Source organism: Siniperca chuatsi, linkage group LG7 (genome assembly GCF_020085105.1).
Source record: "Siniperca chuatsi isolate FFG_IHB_CAS linkage group LG7, ASM2008510v1, whole genome shotgun sequence".
NCBI lineage: Eukaryota > Metazoa > Chordata > Actinopteri > Centrarchiformes > Sinipercidae > Siniperca > Siniperca chuatsi.
The window spans coordinates 3,679,593-3,697,115 of record NC_058048.1 but is presented as its reverse complement, the minus strand read 5'-3'; the positions used below and the strand labels follow the sequence as shown (position 1 = coordinate 3,697,115).

The following is a 17,523-nucleotide window of genomic DNA, read 5'->3' as shown; positions in this document are numbered from 1 at the left end:
ATTATTTGGGTTATTTTAACCTGTACATGAACAGAAATGTAAAAACAAAGGACTTTTGAAATGGTGCCACTTCTTGACAAACAGCAATGTACACATCCGCCCAGCACTTCTGTGCAGTGTCTCCAGCAACAGCCCAGGACGCCAGATACAGTTGGTGAGATACAGTTTAGGTTTTGGTCTCTGTTTCACGAAGCTACGCACAGTCACTGTGCAAGGCTGCTGTTTGATAATAAATAGTTCCAACATGGGACTACCTATAAAACCACAACCACTTTCTATTAAACCAACGACGAGGAGTTTTTAACTGGTTATGAGTCAATTTAATACTGATGCCTCTATATGACCCACATAAGGAAACAACACCATCAGCGAGAAGATTGGCTATTTCTATCTGCTATTTGTCATCTGGTCCAGTTCCCCTCAAAATCAGACGAAACGATTTACGGCACGCACCACAGAAAGAGCCTATGCTTACATTTTCCCAGGCAAAGCTTCGCAGCGAGTAGTCCGTTAGCCAGTTAAAAGGAAGCAGGGGGATTTTATTTCCCACGTTATATTCTGTGGCTGATACTAGGGCAGGATCAGCAACGAGAAAAAGCCAAGAATTGACCAAAGAACAAAAAACAGCTGAAAGGGACAGTGACAGAGCACGGGCGAAAACACGAGTCAGCCTTGCTCGGTCATTCAACAGATGGAGAGAACTGCGGGATTTGAAAGGTTTCCAAACCGGTCCTGAATGGGCCCTCTTCCTCCCAGACAGGAATGTAACATGTCTTTTTTATTTGGCTGTGTACAGTCCATGGAGGTCATGGTGGACATTACTGTAATACAACTGGCTTATAGCGTAACCTTTTATGTTGGCCTTGCTACCGAGCTGTATCTTGCTGCTGGCATATTATTATGAAGACATGACATTTCTAGGGAACGCTGATAACTTTCTCAACAAAATGAATATTACCGAGCAACCAAATCTGTTAGCTGTTCGTTGTTGTTAGTTGGCTTACATGTAACCGCGGCGTATGAACGGTACTAAACCAAAGTTGACTTTGTTTCACCGTCGTCATATTACAGTTATTAATCTTACAGAGCCACAAATAGATACGTTACCTCATCCTGCTAACAGCTGGGTTTAAAAAAGAAAAATAGTATTAAAAATAAGTAGCGTCTTACTTTCACTCACTTCCAAAACAAATGGAAACACTAGCCAGATCAAGATCTTAACGACAGAGGTGGTGGAAACACTACCGCTTTTGTCCACAGGGGCCGCCAAATTCAACACAAAATGAAAGTTCCTTGTAGTTGCTTTAATGTATGGGTTAAACAAACTATTGAAATTTGAACAGAGCCAGACCAACTGTTTTCCTCTGCTTCCAGTCTTTAAGCTAAGCTAGGCTAACCATATCCTGACTCGAGCTCTGTATTTTCTCGTCTAACTCTCAGGAATAAAGCAAACAAGCGTATTTCCCTGAACTATTCCTTTAAAAAATGTTTGGATACTTTATTTTTTTTACTTTATACACGATTAGTTTAAAATCAAAAAATCCATACATTTGAGACCATTTCACTGAATAAAAACTGCATTAGCTGTTTCTTCATAACTAGTTATGTTAACAGTTCTAATATTGATTGATTTTCAATCATATATTGATGATTTACAACTCTTCTGTTTGCACCTGACCTGCATCCAAATAAAATGTCAGCCTGACCACACTGCAATGTAAACTGGCTTACTGAATTCAAAATACAGTCTGTGTGAGACTTTCAACACAAACTACACATACATTTAAAATGACTCCGTACAAAACAGCAGCAATCAATCACACATGCGCACACACACACACACACACACACACACACACACAGACAGACACACACACACACACACACACACCCTTGCCTTCATGGGGTCGGTTGTGACCAGAGGCTGGTTGTCGATGGCTCCAGGTCTTTGTGCTGCCAGCTGGGAGGGGAGGTGGCCGTTGGCTCCAGAAAAACACTGATTGTTGTTGTCCGATACATTGTGCTGACGGGCAAAACAACTCTCTGTAGCAGAGGGAGCTACCTGGGGGCTCAGGGCTGCTGGGAGGAAAGGGATGAGAGGGAGCAACCAGGCCACACATACAGGGAGGAAGAAACAGAAATGACACAGAAACACAAACACACACATTATTATGCTGTAAATTCTAAAATAACAACTGGTATTCAACTAATGGCCGAGTCCTAAATAATAGCTGGCACGAACAAATAAAAACCAGTCTTCAAATAATGGCCAGTCGCTAATGAAGGCCAGCATTGATGGGGGTGTGGTATAGCTGTACTATAATGGCTCACATGGTAAATTCAGCATAATGTATTTTATTGTCTTTTTATTTAGCAGTGTACTTGGAAAGAAGCTTTTGAATAAATGGCAAAAAACTGAATTAAACCGGTGGGGACACTGAAGATATGTTGATTTTTCCCCTAAATATACACCAGCAGCAGTCAGAGTAATTGTTGGATTTTTGTTTTTATATGCTATCTACTGTTATGTGCAGTGTGTTGACTGACCGGTAGCCTCTGTAGCCTCCGAGGCGCTGGACACGGCATCAGGTGACCTCTCCTCAGTGGGGCTGACCGGGCTGAAGGTTCCCAGTCCTCCCAGTTTGTCTGGTGGGATGGGCTCTATAGTGGCTGTGGCCATCGGAGTTCGCAGTGAGCTCAGGATGGACGGCTGCTCCACCACGATGCCCTTTTGCTCCTGGACAGGAAGATAACAGCAGGGACTGCCCTGTCATTGTTTAAAGTGATATCTGAGATTAATGTGGTGCTTGCTTTCATGACAGTCAGTATTTCTGTCCCAGTGTGATGTCATTGTGCAAGATGCAGTGATAAACCTGGTCTGATAAACTGATATGTATGTTTTGAAAGTGGTTTGAATGAAATGTAAGTTACAGAAATCTGTAAAGTCTCTTCAAATAGGACACACTATTTTAACAATAAATGTCAACTACAACAGTTACTGAACAGTTAATGTTCTGTCTGAGCTGGAAAAATTAGCCCTATTGAATGGCCTGTGAGTAGCCAAGCAGGGTTTGTAATAGTATAATAAGAAAAGATATGTTAAGCATCACATTTGTCTCTACAGTAAGGAAAACAGTCTTCAGGATGCAGTCAGGCTTACCTTTCCTAACACCTGTCATCATGTCTTTATTAAGCAAAATCTGTTTTGTAACGTAAGTATTACTTTCAATATGTAACATTAAAATGATTCTTGCATATATTTTTTGACAGTAAATTATTAGAATAATATAGCCGAATATACATCTCAGATTTTTGCAGTGATTCCAGTAGTTCTACTGTTGTGCTCACTGGCAGCTGTTTTCCCAGCTGGAAAATCAACAGATCCATCACAGAGCCGGATAAATGGGCAGAAAAATGACGACAAGTGTACAGGTAAGTTGATATAACAACACTTAAATCATCATATATCTTCAATTAACATGAAAACCATTAACTGCTCCTAGTAACAGCTGCCACTAACCACTTCTGTGTCGACCGAGGCATAGTAACATTGTCACAACCCTGTCCCATATCATATATCTAATATTTATGCTTTGAGACTTTAATTATAAAAGCACCAATGCACCGTATTTTTCTAAATCTAAATTGTCCTTTACAACAATAAACTGCATGTAAGGCAAGACTGGCTATGACATTATTAAGTACAATGTGAACTGTGAAAAGGTTATGTAGTATTAATATCAATTCATTACTATATTCACACATTTCGCCTTGTTTAACTTGACTTACGTATTTAACATAGTCCTTCCACTGCTGCCACCACAGCATGGAGATGAGGAACCAGTTCTGACCTTGCTGCAGCCCATGTCTGCTCTCCCTCTCTAACCAGCCCCTACACACACACGGACAGAAAGAAAAACACAAACACAATGGAAAACAATCATTAGGTCAAACAGTATACTGGATTTCTCAAAGTTGTATACATTGACATGACAGATAAAGAGGACAGGTATGTACCTGATGATTTGTCCCTCCTCCTCAGGAGTACCGGGCCTGAGCCCCAGGACTATGTGGCAGACCTGGACCAAAACAAATACACAAAGATATACAAAACACACAGAAAATGGTGATGAATAAATACTGTATTTCAATTTCAACACCAATACAAGTTGAACAACTACAGAATGTGGGTGTACTGACCTGGAAAAGCAGGTTTAAAAACTCATTGGCCAAAGCGCTCTTCACACTCCAGATCTGGTAGTCCTCCAGGGTCAGGTGACCCAGCTGGTGAAGAGTCAACAAACACAAATGTCAACATACTCAGATTCGCTTTTCTCAAAATATACACTGTTCTCAAAATATACACTGCTTTGAGACCTTGAAAAGGATGGAAGGAAATCTATTCATCTGCTGTGGTTATTGTGGGTGAAAATAGCTTCAAGGTAAGACAAGAAGGCAGGTGACTAGAAGGTTGCTGTAGGTGTACTAGGCAGCTCCCAGTGACAATATGTGGAACTATATGAATGTGAAGCAGGTTGAAGCTGGAGTTGAGTGTAAAATGCTGCTGACTTTCTCTGAATCAAGGTTATAAAATCAAATTATATTATGGGGCAGAAGTCAAAGGATTAACTTTCTGACAGCTACGTCAATAATGATTCTGTCACCAAGAGTTGTGTCTCACCTTGGTTGTGTCATGCATCTTCAGGATGTCCTCTACTATGTCTGACACGCTACTGTGCAGCTCCTGTAAGGTAACAAAGTATATTAGCACTAAGTAGCAAACACCAAGCACCCCAGCTACTGCTGGAGTCCTGGGTGAAAGAATGTGAGCTGAGTAATTGGTAAGATTCTGGGATGATCATCAATATCTGTCTCTTTGCAATGCCATAAATACCATAATAATAGAATATTTTCAATTTCAATTCCTGTGGCAACCCCTGCTCTGTTCTGTCATTATAGACTGCAGAGCATTTTCATCAGCCTGCATTACCTTTAAATAAACTGCCATGAAATCATAACCGTAAATATATCTGATCTGGCATCTGCTCAAACCAGCTCTCTTGGCTTTAAACTAATGGTTTACCATTTTAAGAAATACTCTTTTATTTTGAGAATAAGATGAGGAGATCAATATCAATCTCATGTCTGTGCATATATGGAGCCGGGAAATTGTTAGCCTAGCTTAGCATAAGGGGGAGAGGGGGGGAACAGCTAGCCTAGCTCTCTCCGATGTTGGAAAACGTGCCTACTAACAACTCTAACTAACTAACACGTTGCATCCCCCTTTTTTAACCTGTACAGTCAAAGACGTAAAAACGACAATTTGTGGTTTTAAAGAGAGCTATGTGCTGGAAGTATTTCAGTTATGTGCTGAAGTATCGTGTGCAGCTCCCGGGAGTCTTGTCACTTTGAGGTTGCAAAGTTTGGTACCATAGTGTCTGTACAGAGACCAAAACCTGTGCTCACCGACCGGATCTGGGATCTTTAGCTACAGCCAGAGATGCTGCACAGAAGTGCTTTCGCATGGATAAACTGTTGTTTGTCACAAAATGTTTTTTTCTAGGCTCCATATAAAAAAAAAAAAAAACTATAAAAAGGAGAATGTGCCCTTCAATGTCAGTTAGACACGTAAGCACCAGAGGGTCAGGAGGTTTCAATGAGACAACATACAAAATGAGGGAATGTTTGATGTTTAGAACAACCTTGATAAGTCTGTAGAGCAGGGCCCTCTGTCCACATACAGTCCATACCTACAGCTATGATCTCTGCGTGTGTGTGTGTGTGTGAGAACTTACAGGGAGTGTGTCTGTGCGATTGTCCTTCCACACCTCCAGCAAGGCCACGACCATTTCATGGAGTTCATCTCGAGACAGGACCCCATCACGGTCCACATCAAACACCTTGAAGCAAACTGGCAGTGAAAGAGAGCGGTGTAGTGGTGAAATACAAATATGGAAATCCAATATGTTTCCATTTCTGACAAATGTAATCTCAAACACCAAAAACATTCAGTGATTGTGCACTAATGACCTACAGCAACACTTTCCAAAAACATTTTTGCTTTTCAACTTTAAACTCCAGATAGCAGCTAACAAGAAGAAATAGACTGCACCTCTTAGGATAAAAAAGCTTGGTGTGATTATGTGAAGCCTCTGGGATTTATTTATCTATAATGATTTAAAACCACAGCACGGCTTACATTTCTGCCTTTCAGCAACGGGCCCCCTGCAGCATGCAGAGAGTCCACAAGAGATCTCTTTAAAGTCGATGTGATTGTCCCGATTCTCATCGAAGGCATGAAACAAGCCTGGAAAACAAGATCGCCAAACACAGATAATACTTGTACAAGTCGTTGAATAGGGCTGTATTCACTGGTGAGGGCTTGAATTTAAAAGCCTGAATACCTACATAGGGCCATGATGATCTAATTTATAGATGTATTACTTGACACCCCCATGAGACATATGAAAAATACAGATAAATATTGTCTCACCTTCACTCAGTGAGGCATGAATGGGAGGAGAGACCAGTGGGACAAAGGTTTCCAAGTCAAAGCGGCCGGTTCTGGACTGGGCTTTCAGCAGCCAGTAGCGCTTCTCCAAGTCTATAATGTCTGACTCCTCCACTGCGGGACAGGAAACAATACAAAATACAGTGAGTGCAACACTGTTAAGAGGATCAGTTCCCTGAGTTTTGTAGTGTTGTTCAGAAACGTAAGAACAAGTGAAAGTTAAATTACTGGAATCATTACTTTAGCTTAAGGCTTAAGCTTTAGGTTTGAGCTGCAAGTGAATGTGGCCTACTGACATTCTCTGGTGGTCATTCCAATTAAGGACACACAAAGTTGTTATTCTACACTTTCCAAGCTCTTGTAACTGCAGACTAGACGTCTACATCCTTGTCCTTTCATTTATTAAACCTTCACTTTTAGACAGATTTAAAGACTTGATGGACATGATAGAGCTAATCATTTCTAGAGGATGTTTTGTTTCACACTGACAACACACACAACCAAGACATTACCAATAATGGAAAATAATAATACAATAACAAAAGTATGTCCATGTAAAATATACCTGCACAGTGACAAACAGTGCAATACTAAGTGTTTTAAAAACTAACATATATGGTGTGGCTCATGATGTAGGGGCAGAGGTGAGTTCAAGTAGCAAGAGTGTTTATAATAAATACCTAGCTAGCAGGTGTGTAGCAGTATATTGTATACTATACTGTAGGTAGAATAAAGTGTATGTAGACAATATCATATTAAAGTTAATGCTAGTTGCAGAAGTTAAGTGATAAATGAATATGATGCACTGTAACAAGTATGAGGTAAAATAAAGGGTAGAGGTATACAAATATAAGGACATACAAATAGAACAAAATAGAATATTCTAAGCTAATGCAAAGTATTATAGCACAGTATAATATAGTGATGTATAGTTTATTTGGGCTACAGCTAACAATTATTTTAATTATTTTACTTTTGATTATCTTTTGATATTTTTTTACATTGTTTAGTCAATGAAATGTCAGAAAATAGTGGAAAATCATCATTATCACCATCATTTTTTTTCCAGAGCAAAGGCAACAAGCTTTTGTTTTTTTGTCCAACCAACAGTCATATTTAGTTCAGAATGATATTAAACAGAAAACAATCAGCAAATCCTAACATTTGAGAAGGTGGAACCTGTACTTTATTTACTTAATACTGCCATTCTGTTCTCATTATTGTAAATTTACTTCTGCTACTCTGTCTATGCGACACTTAGTGAACGGCTGTCGTCCTGGTAGAGGGATTCCTCCTCTGTTGCTCTTTCTGAGGTTTCTCGGTTTTCTCATTAGAAGTTTTTTGTTTTGTTGTCTCTTTTTTTTTTTTATTCAAACTGAGGGTCTAAGGGTAAAGGGTGTCGTATGTTGTATAGACTGTAAAGCCCTTTAAGAGAAATTTGTGATTCTGGTTTATATACTGCATATAAGATAACAATAATACACTGTATGTAGTATGATGCAATAATGTCATGGAATAATATTTAAATGTAATATTGTAGAACCGTAACACTATAAAATGCATAAAAATGGACAGAAGTATTAACTACAAGGTATAACGAATAATGAATAAGGTGCTTAAGTGCAGAGCAGCAAGAAAATATGTATTCATCAAAGACTGGTGCTGGTGACTGGTGGGTGGAGAGCTGTTGTGGCAGTGTGGGAGTACGGAGAACAACAGGGACACCACCCCACGGTGAGATACACTCCTCTTCACATAATAGCTGCTGGACCTCCTGTGGCTCTCAGCAGAGCACCTTAGGGGAATCGGCCTGACCAGAGTGTGGCGAAGGGGGTGGAAGGTGTCGTTCATGATAACCAACAGCTTGGTCAGCATTCTACTCTCTACAGTCAACTTTCAGTCTTTTCTACCGGCTTGTTTAGCCTCATGGCACAGTCCACCTTCACACCTTCTCCAACACACCAGTCTACAAGATTTTCATTTTCAAGTTTCCATTAGTTTTTTTTTTTTTTTTTTTTTTTTTTTTTTTACACAGATTTCTAAAATGTCAGCTAAATTAACTGTGAATAAGTGCAGGTTCCCATCAGCTATCTTTATACAAATATATTCAAGAGATGTAGCAAAATTACATAATTTATGCTTTCCTCCTAAGACGGTATTTCTCTCATTGGTTTAATTAATCAATTTGTCTCAATCCATGTGTACCCTGTGGTGTATTTAGAGCTGAGTCAATTAATCAATTAGTCAGCTGACAGAAAATCAACTATTTTGATTAATTGTTAATCATTTCAGTCCTTTTTCAAGCAAAAATGTCAAATATTCTCTGGTTTCAGGTTCAAGGATTCAAGGATTTACTGCTCTTCTTCGTCAGATATGATAGTTAACTGACTATTTTGGGCTTTTGAAGTGTTGATTGGACAAAATGAACAGACTAAAGATGGTCAACATTTCATTTTTAGCACAATTCTCTGATTTCTGACATTTTATAGACCGAATGACTATTAGTGATGATTAATGTAAAAATATAACCAGCAGACCGTTTAAATGTGAAAATAATCGGTAGTTACAGCTCTAGGTGTTTCTATGAGCCGCTATGGTAACAGAGGGGGTTACATACAAAACAGGCTCCATCTGAACTTGGGTGTTCTTTATTATTTGGGCTTTCTGGTGGAGTGGAGTTATGTAACAGTGAGTGGAAGCAGGACATGAATGCTACAATACAGTCTGCAGTAGAAGAAGCAGAAGTAGGTACTGTGACATCAAGGTTCATCAGAATATTTTTTTGCATCTTCTCTTCTTCGATACGCTAGCTTTTTATATTAATGTGTATGACAAAACCTCCAAACATCCCTGTGACAACAGCGTAGAAAATCATTACTTATAGTGGTGCTTCGTTGTATCTGAAGTAATTAAATTCAAGGTCAGACTAAAACTGAAAAATAAGTCGGTTTCCACAGCAGGACAGCAGGCTTCAGACACGTTCAAACAATAAACAACAACACACATGCTTGATGGAAACTAGTACTAAAAGGATTAGTCAATTAATCAATAAGTCTGTTGACAGACGATGAATAAACAACAATTTAGATAGTCAATTAGTCGTTTACAGTAAGTCATTTGACAAGCAAAAATCTCAAACAGGTTACAGCTTCTCTTTTGTAAAGATTTGCTATTTTTCTATGTTTTAGGTCAATGTAAATTGAATATCTTTGGGTTTTGGACTGTTGGTCAGACAGAACAAGCAATGTTTAGACTTATTCCTGATATTTTATAGACCAAACAATTAATCGACAAAACCTTAGACAAAGTCATTGATAAGGAAAATAATCATTTGTTGCAACCAGTGGAAAGTGGAAACCCCCAAGTTAAATGATTCAGTCAACAAATTACGTAAACTATTTATACTGTTGTTAATTAGAGCGCTTACATGTTGTGATCTAATGAGGAGCAGAGTAAACATGATAGCGGTCATGATACCACAGCAAACCCAAGGTGGGGTTATATAATGGCCACTGAGTTGAATGGTATTTGACTCAACTTGTAACAGAGTGATACGGATCAGACCAATATAGCATATGGAGCGCTGCCAGGGTCACTGAACCAGCCTCTTCCTTTCAACATGCTAATCCACAACTTAAGGTAATAAGATTCAGCAGCTCGCCAGCTAGCCTTTGGCATGGAGCCGATACATATGACAGGTGTTAAAACACAGAGACACAAATCAAATGGCAGTCAATTCCTGGCAGAAAGTGGTCTGTGGCTTCCCAGTCGGGCTATTGAAACAACCTTCCTGAAAGCTTGTTTTCAGCAGCTATTGGTCACACTTTCCAGTCAGATGGGATGATGGTGGCTGTGGTCGGCTGCTGGTGAAGCAGCAACCTGGAGAATGGACTGCCTGAGGGGTGAGTTCCTCTCTCATCCAGGTTTTGATTCCCTGTAGTCCAGCGGTGAACATCAGGACAGTTGACCTTGGCCTGACTGAGAAGCCCTCAATCACCTTTTTACTGCCACTGTTCAACTCTGTTTCCGGGCTCAGACGTTTTAACTTAAACAGACTAACAGGGAGCACTGAGTACAAAATCAATGATTAAGAAGGTGAATGGGACTATACGGAGATGACATGGAGGAAATAATATGAGACTAATAAATTATTTAGGATTATGGACTAAGGCAGGAGCAAGCATTAGAGACTTGTGACTACCTTTCCATCTTTAAACTCAGTTGGACATTGCTAACTCAACAAAAACCAGGGAAGAACACTTCCTAAGCAATATTCATAAAACAAGCGCACGCTCACCCATGCACTGTGGTCCTAAACAATAAAGCTAAGGCTAAAAAGCAGATGTATCAAGCTCTGACTATCAGTGAATGGTAGGGTAGCTACCATCTGACTGCTAATCTATAAAACTCAATACCCTGACTACAAACACCAGTGTAGCGCAGTGTAGCAGTGTCATTCTTTGTTGAATTTCAAATCTTTGTAATGATGACAGATGTTAAAATGTGTTAAAACACTCCTGCCAACCTTAAGATACAGAACACCAGCAGAACCAGCAGTCTGTTTGACTCTTCAGCCAAAGGTCTGTAGGCAAACACTGCTAATATGGATTTCTTGAAAAGCACAATATGCCTCTCAAAGAGAGCTGGGTATTCACTGAAATCTTTCAATACTACTGCCAATACGATATGGTGCTGATACCAAATGGAAAGTTCTCTAATGTTGTCTCAACACATACAATTATTCAAGAACTGATCTGCCATGTGATCAAAAATATGGAAAAGACAAGCGTATGAATCTCGACAGGACATTTGATGCAAGCTTTCAGTACCTGACAGTTTGAGTTCTACAAGGTTCAGTTGTTACCAAAAAGTTTTGAGCTTTGATATCCAGCCCTACTCACGAGTGTAACAATGAAAACAATAAATTCCTATTAATTTCTCTTCAAACCAACGACAAAACTAATCAGATGGTAGGTGCCTTGTCTGGAATGATACCCACCTAGAGGTGCTACTCTCTCCGAGTGACAGCAGAAATACCATACCATTATCCAGGGAACATCCTTAGAGAGGTGTTGCCACAGCCAGCATGTACCATAGTAAACTCCCCGTAATAACTGCTCACAGAAACTACGTCATCCTGTCTGGATGGCTGTTATTCCCACAGATTTCTACTCTCATAATATTGTGACAGTATCAGAGGCTAGCAAGTTAGCAGAGGATTCACTGTGCTAAGCTCTGCCACGAGTCAAGCTTTACGTTCTTGTCCGGGAAAGAGTCATGAACCAGGAGTGTGTCAGTCACTCTCTCTCTCTCCAACACACACACACACACACACACACACATATATACAGAGACACAAAGTTAAGAGGATAAGCTGGGAGCAGGCAGATTAAAAGCAGTGTCCAGGTTCTCTTGATAAGACAGGTTCTTTCCAGCCCTCTGTCCTTAATTGGCAAAATAAAGCCCGGCTAAATTTACTTGGCCTGCAACTTTAAAGAACTATATAACTGTATGTTTTTTATATTTTCCAAGTACTGTCTTTAAAATATGTATGGCACTGAAAAATTAAAGAATTTCTACAATAAATGGTCTCATGAAATGAGAAAATGTCACCACATACTGTATAGCACAACACAACCTCTCTTGGACTTACAAATCTAAATATCTTACATACTGTACATACCACAGTCAAACAAAAAGAGGAAGACTGTGAAAGACCCAATTCACCAATATAATAAAAACCCTTTTTTCTGCCGGTGCAGTTACAATACCTGAGTTTTGGTACAAATGCGAAGACAAACTTTTTCTCTCCCGATACCAATATGGATACCTCAGCTAAGGGTATTTGCCAATACCAAGAACCAATCTGATAGCAGCAGTTTCCTCAAATATAAAATCTGTATACCTCAATGTGTGGAACTCAACACTGAATGTTATAATGAAATTGACAAAAAAAATAAGAATCTGTATAAGCACTGATGCCAATCTGGCATATTGGATTGGTGCATCCCCAACAAAACACTTTCAATACCTCTTAATATGCATGCAAACACAAATCAAACAAAAACCTTTTTTAAAACTGAACAAAAGAAGCTGAAGTTCTCAAATGTTAAATGTCACATTAACACAAGTAGCTGTACAAGAAGTTTGGCTAAATACAATCAAATTGGCTAAAACTGACAAAATTATTATTTAAATCAGCAACTATGTGATCAGTGAGTAAGTAAACAAGATTCCAAATTTGACCAGACATTTGATGCCAACTTTCAGAACTTGACAGTTTTCAATATTGTGATATGGACACATTTCGGTTGGTACTAAAAGGAAAAGCTGTTTGATACCAGCCCCACTTTTTGCATTGTATTGATTTATTTTTCAGCCTCTATAGGATAACATGAGATAAACCTCTCATTTACTTTTCAGTGAGCCTTTAATTTTTGCACATTTTTCAGTACATTACATTAATACATACAGTGTCACATCACAAAATTAGAATTCTTCTAATAATTCTTAGAAAGATTTGAGGCTGAATCAACGGTAGGTGGGTAGTGTGGGTAGTGTGGGTTGTATAGATTTTAGTGGGGATGGTGTAGAGCCAGGTGTGCAATATCTAAACTTTAAACAGGGTAGGCTTTTAATCAACCAAACGTAAGAAAAGCACACATAAAAATAATAATAAATCTTCTTTTTGTTTATTCTGCCCTGTTTGGAACTATTCCCAGTCAACAGCAATTTATGTTGGTTTGAAAGAGACAGCTAACTCACTGTATAATGACATCAAGAAGCAGCAGTTAATAAAGAAAGGCAACATTTCTGTGTGGAATTTACACACTTTCTGATTTGCCGTAACCTGATTTTCTGAGGTCATTTTCATAGAAGAAACAACCTTGAAGAAAAATATATTTACAATTGATTTACAGGTCAATTAAATTGTTGAGCAGCTGAATACCATTCAGTGTTTCTAGTCATTTCATAGTTTAACCATTAACATTAGGCAAGAATAACACAACACACTCAAATACTTCAGTTACTTAAAGTCAACCTTGGCAGTTGAAGCTGTCAGTACTTCAAATAAAAGAAATATGGATTTCACAGCTATCAAGCCTCTACGATCACATTAACTAGTGCAGTCTGCATGGTGCAGAGCTGAGTGTGACAGAGAGGAAATGGATATAGAAGGCAGCAGTAGGAGGAGAGAAACCTGGCTTGGTGAAGGAGAGATGGTATAATGAAAAAGGAAAATTGAATGAGAGGAGAGTGAATGAATCAGGGTGTTTAGTCGAGCCTGTCAGTCATTTCCCAAGGCACTCACTGCCACTGATGGGGGGAAGAACAGCAAGTGTATAAAACTGCAATGACTTCATCTGAGCTTCAACAACTGTTGTGAGCCATTCGTGGTATTTCCTGAGACATCTGCACTCTACAAGGGAGGCAGAAGGGGGAGGAAGATGTAGCAGGGGAACTATCTGCTTCACATCACAAAGGCATGGCAGAATGAAGCGCATACTTGGACTGCAACGTATCTGCAGATCCCTGAAAAAGGCAAATGTAAGTATTTTCAAGTCCTAGCACTGGATCTTTGGCCAACATTTTAAAATCAAAGTAAACAAATATCTAGAAATAAAACTAAAACTAGTTTTAGAGATATTTTAAGACTTTAGTCAAGTATTTCTGCATGTTCTCTAAATTCTCAAAGTAGACAGAACTGGGCCTTTATTTGCAATAGGCTTATATTAGGAACATGCCTTTATCCCTAATGTTCACTGTTTTTATAGGTACAATATATTTCATATTTTAATAAGAAGCCTCGCTGTTTTCTGATCTGCTCCCATTTTAATTTGCTGTTGATTCAGTTTGCTGTTAGTGCAATAATTACTGTCTAATAATTTTAGCCAAATGTCCATTTCCACAGAAATAATTCTGACAATAAATCAGTACAACAACAGTCATGTCACATTCGCCACTCTTTTTAGTTTATCTTTCTAACAGAAACACTGTTTCCATTAACTATCCGGTTCTACTTTGCTGTGTTTTTTGACAGGTGTTAAGTTATTGTCAATGAAACATTTCCTGCAAAGATGTTTCACATTAAAAGCCTTCTAGCAGCTCCAAGGGCATAATCCCTCTTTTTCCTGGTAGGCTTTTAATGTGTAGATTCTACACTTAGCCACACAGTTCTACTTTGCCTTTTTTGATCAGTGTTAAAGGATAGGTTCAAAAATTAAATAAAATATTCAGGTCCATATGAACAAACAGGTTTTGCTTGCTGTAATCATTCATCCCGTTCATAGTGGTCATTAAAAGTTCCCTTCCTAATGTTCTTTTAACGGAAGTGATGGGGGAGAAAACCCACCACAGTTTATCTGAAGCTAATATGAGGCTTCAGCAGTCTGAGTTAGACAAATCGAGTGGATATCTTTCAAGGTTACTGTTAAAATTCCCTCTTTGTGTTTCCACAGACAGTGTTTCCCTCTTGAGCTACAGTGGAAGGATAGTAACTGAAGCCTCATATAAGCTTCAGATAAACTTTGCATTGTATTTTTGCATGGAATGAGAACAATTGGGAACCTATCCTTTAAGATACTTAAACAAAACCCAACTTTTCCTGCAGTTGTTTAACATTAAAAGCTTTCCAGTGGCTCAAGGGCATAACCCCTCCCTTTTCTGGTAGGCTTTAATGGGAAACATCTGCAAAAAGTGTTGAGTTTCGTTGAGAGTAGCTTAACACAGACCGACAAAAATGGCAAAGAAGAAGCGATGTAACTTGTGCTACTCAGAGCAGACTGGTGAGTATGACATGACTCTGTTGTTGTACTGATGGAATTTATAGTACAGGTATGGCAAGCATTTATTAGTGACTGGCCATTATATGAAGACTGGCTTTTATTTAGGAGTTTATGGTATTGTATAAACTATTGAACAAGAGACTAAATGGCCACCAACTCAAATTCTCTGGGCATGTTATTAATACGGCTGAGTATGAACATCGACAAGGAAACATATTTGCCTAAGTGGACATACAGTATATGCAAACACATTGATTAACAGTGTTTTTGGGACTTACAGTGTGTGACGCCAGCCAAGGTCTGGTAGAAGGTGGGCGTGTCGCTGTCATCAGTGAGCGTGACACACACTCTTCCAGACAGAAGCCATCTGGACAAAGTGAAGGCCTCCTTGTTCTGTAGGAGCCAGTTCCTGAAGCGCTCATAGTTCACCTTGTCACCCTGTCACAACACACAAACACACAATTAGGCTATCAGTCAGTCGAAAGCAGAAAGACGGTCTGCTGTATCTCTAGTCCGTATCTGTCTGTGACCCTATGTGTTCCGGTCTAACTGCTCATTTGCCAGGAACCAGCTTTATGATGATGATTGATTATGATGGGACCAGTGATGAAATGATGAGTACACATAGACAGTATACATACACAGGATGCTGCTGTTTTTTTTTAAGGTGCCTGTTGTTCCCAAGATATTACCCCGTCATTAACTTGTTATTACTGAGCTGAAATGTAAAGTCCTGACACATTTTTTAATAATTTACATGCTGTGAGCATGACAATCGAAATGCGCATTCACCCAGTCAAACTCCATAAATCATCCATATCATATCAATAATTTAAGATTATCAACTTTTTAGTTTTGAATCAGGACCTTCAGTACTTGGATCAGGTAACTTGTGAAAAATAAGGTGGGCCAAATTTAGAAGGCTACAGCTGTTATTTTAAGGTGTAAGATACTTATTCAATCAACATTTAGGTAAATATAAGTATTGGATCGCACTTGGTATCGGCAGATATCCAATATTAGAGGACTTGGATCATTCTTTTTTACTTTACTGTGTTGTATTTTCAGAATTTGTTTGTGATTTGAAAGGCACTTTTGTATTCTAATAACTCGCTGTAATGCCAAACGTTGTGTCATCTCTGTGGAGTTGGCTCCATGTGGGAAACTCATAACAATAGCTGTTGTATGTGTGTGACATGCATATGACAAACACCACCAAAACAAACTTATATTAGCCAAGGAAAGAATGTGGGTGATATGCAAGTTATCAGTCTGTAGCTCACTTGGTACTGTTATTACCAAGTCCAAAATGAGTTAACAGAAACATTTGACAAGTATGGTTGTAAATGTTCATATGTGTGTCCATGTGGTGACAGACAGGCTATGGTGTTTGCTGACCTCGCTGAAGCACTTCTTGAGGGAAGCCGGGACTTCTCCATCCAGGACCTGCAGAACAGCTTCTATATCTTCCCTTGCAGCATAGCCACCCAGATCACTGGCAAACAGACTGAAGAGGTCTGTGAGCACACACACACACACACACACACACACACACACACACAGTGTCAGCTTTATCACAGGAAGGCAGGCCTCTTGCACTGGCAGCTGTAAGGACAATAGAAGCTACAATGTCAATAATATCCAGATGGATTAGACTGCCTGCAACACATCAACCACAACTATCAGAATAAGAATGAGGAAGAGACAGAGAGAGAGAGAGACAGAGAGAGAGAAATGTGGACATGAAAAAACACTTTAATACCATCATGGATGTTGAACAATGAAATAAGTAATTCATCTAGGAGGGACATTTTTGTCAGTATCTACATGTACTTTTACGTCAATTTAAACACCAGTGAAGTTATGTCTACCATAAAACATAGGTGAGGTCCATGTTTACTCTCCTACAACAAGGTCTAAGTCAGACAAACCGAAAGAGCCCATTCCAATGTGACTTGATAAAGTTAGCTATAATTGTGAAGTTGTAGGAGTTATTTTGGGCATCTAGAGTTCTGGAAGTACAAATGTGAGCTGACAGGTTTTTCAAGGCACGGATGGGTATGGACCTCTCCTGGTTGACTCATCAGTACAAAAGATGAGCAACTGTGTTAGAAAATATCTGGTACTTTGACAAAAAGTCGAAAGCAAGTGAATATAAAAACATAAATAGAGAAGTAAACACAAGTCCCAAGGCACTTTGGCACAAAACATCCAATCAAAGAGCTT

At 39.1% G+C, this 17,523-nt stretch overlaps 1 protein-coding gene across 14 annotated transcripts in view; it reads right to left on the bottom strand.

The window, feature by feature from the left end:
- Positions 1–17,523, bottom strand: part of usp32 (ubiquitin specific peptidase 32) — a 79,314-nt gene that overhangs the window by 28,160 nt on the left and 33,631 nt on the right. For 9 of the 14 annotated variants that reach the window (XM_044202497.1, XM_044202495.1, XM_044202499.1 and 6 more), the window contains 11 exons: positions 16,696–16,814; positions 15,576–15,735; positions 6,494–6,625; positions 6,200–6,307; positions 5,796–5,911; positions 4,682–4,744; positions 4,201–4,284; positions 4,018–4,079; positions 3,790–3,892; positions 2,548–2,767; positions 1,898–2,079 (listed from right to left, as the gene is read on the bottom strand). In XM_044202497.1, coding sequence (XP_044058432.1) covers positions 1,898–2,079; positions 2,548–2,767; positions 3,790–3,892; positions 4,018–4,079; positions 4,201–4,284; positions 4,682–4,744; positions 5,796–5,911; positions 6,200–6,307; positions 6,494–6,625; positions 15,576–15,735; positions 16,696–16,814 — 1,349 coding nt within the window. The remainder of the gene's footprint in view (positions 1–1,897; positions 2,080–2,547; positions 2,768–3,789; positions 3,893–4,017; positions 4,080–4,200; positions 4,285–4,681; positions 4,745–5,795; positions 5,912–6,199; positions 6,308–6,493; positions 6,626–15,575; positions 15,736–16,695; positions 16,815–17,523) is intronic. The other 5 variants (XM_044202496.1, XM_044202504.1, XM_044202500.1 and 2 more) reach the window with 3 other exon arrangements.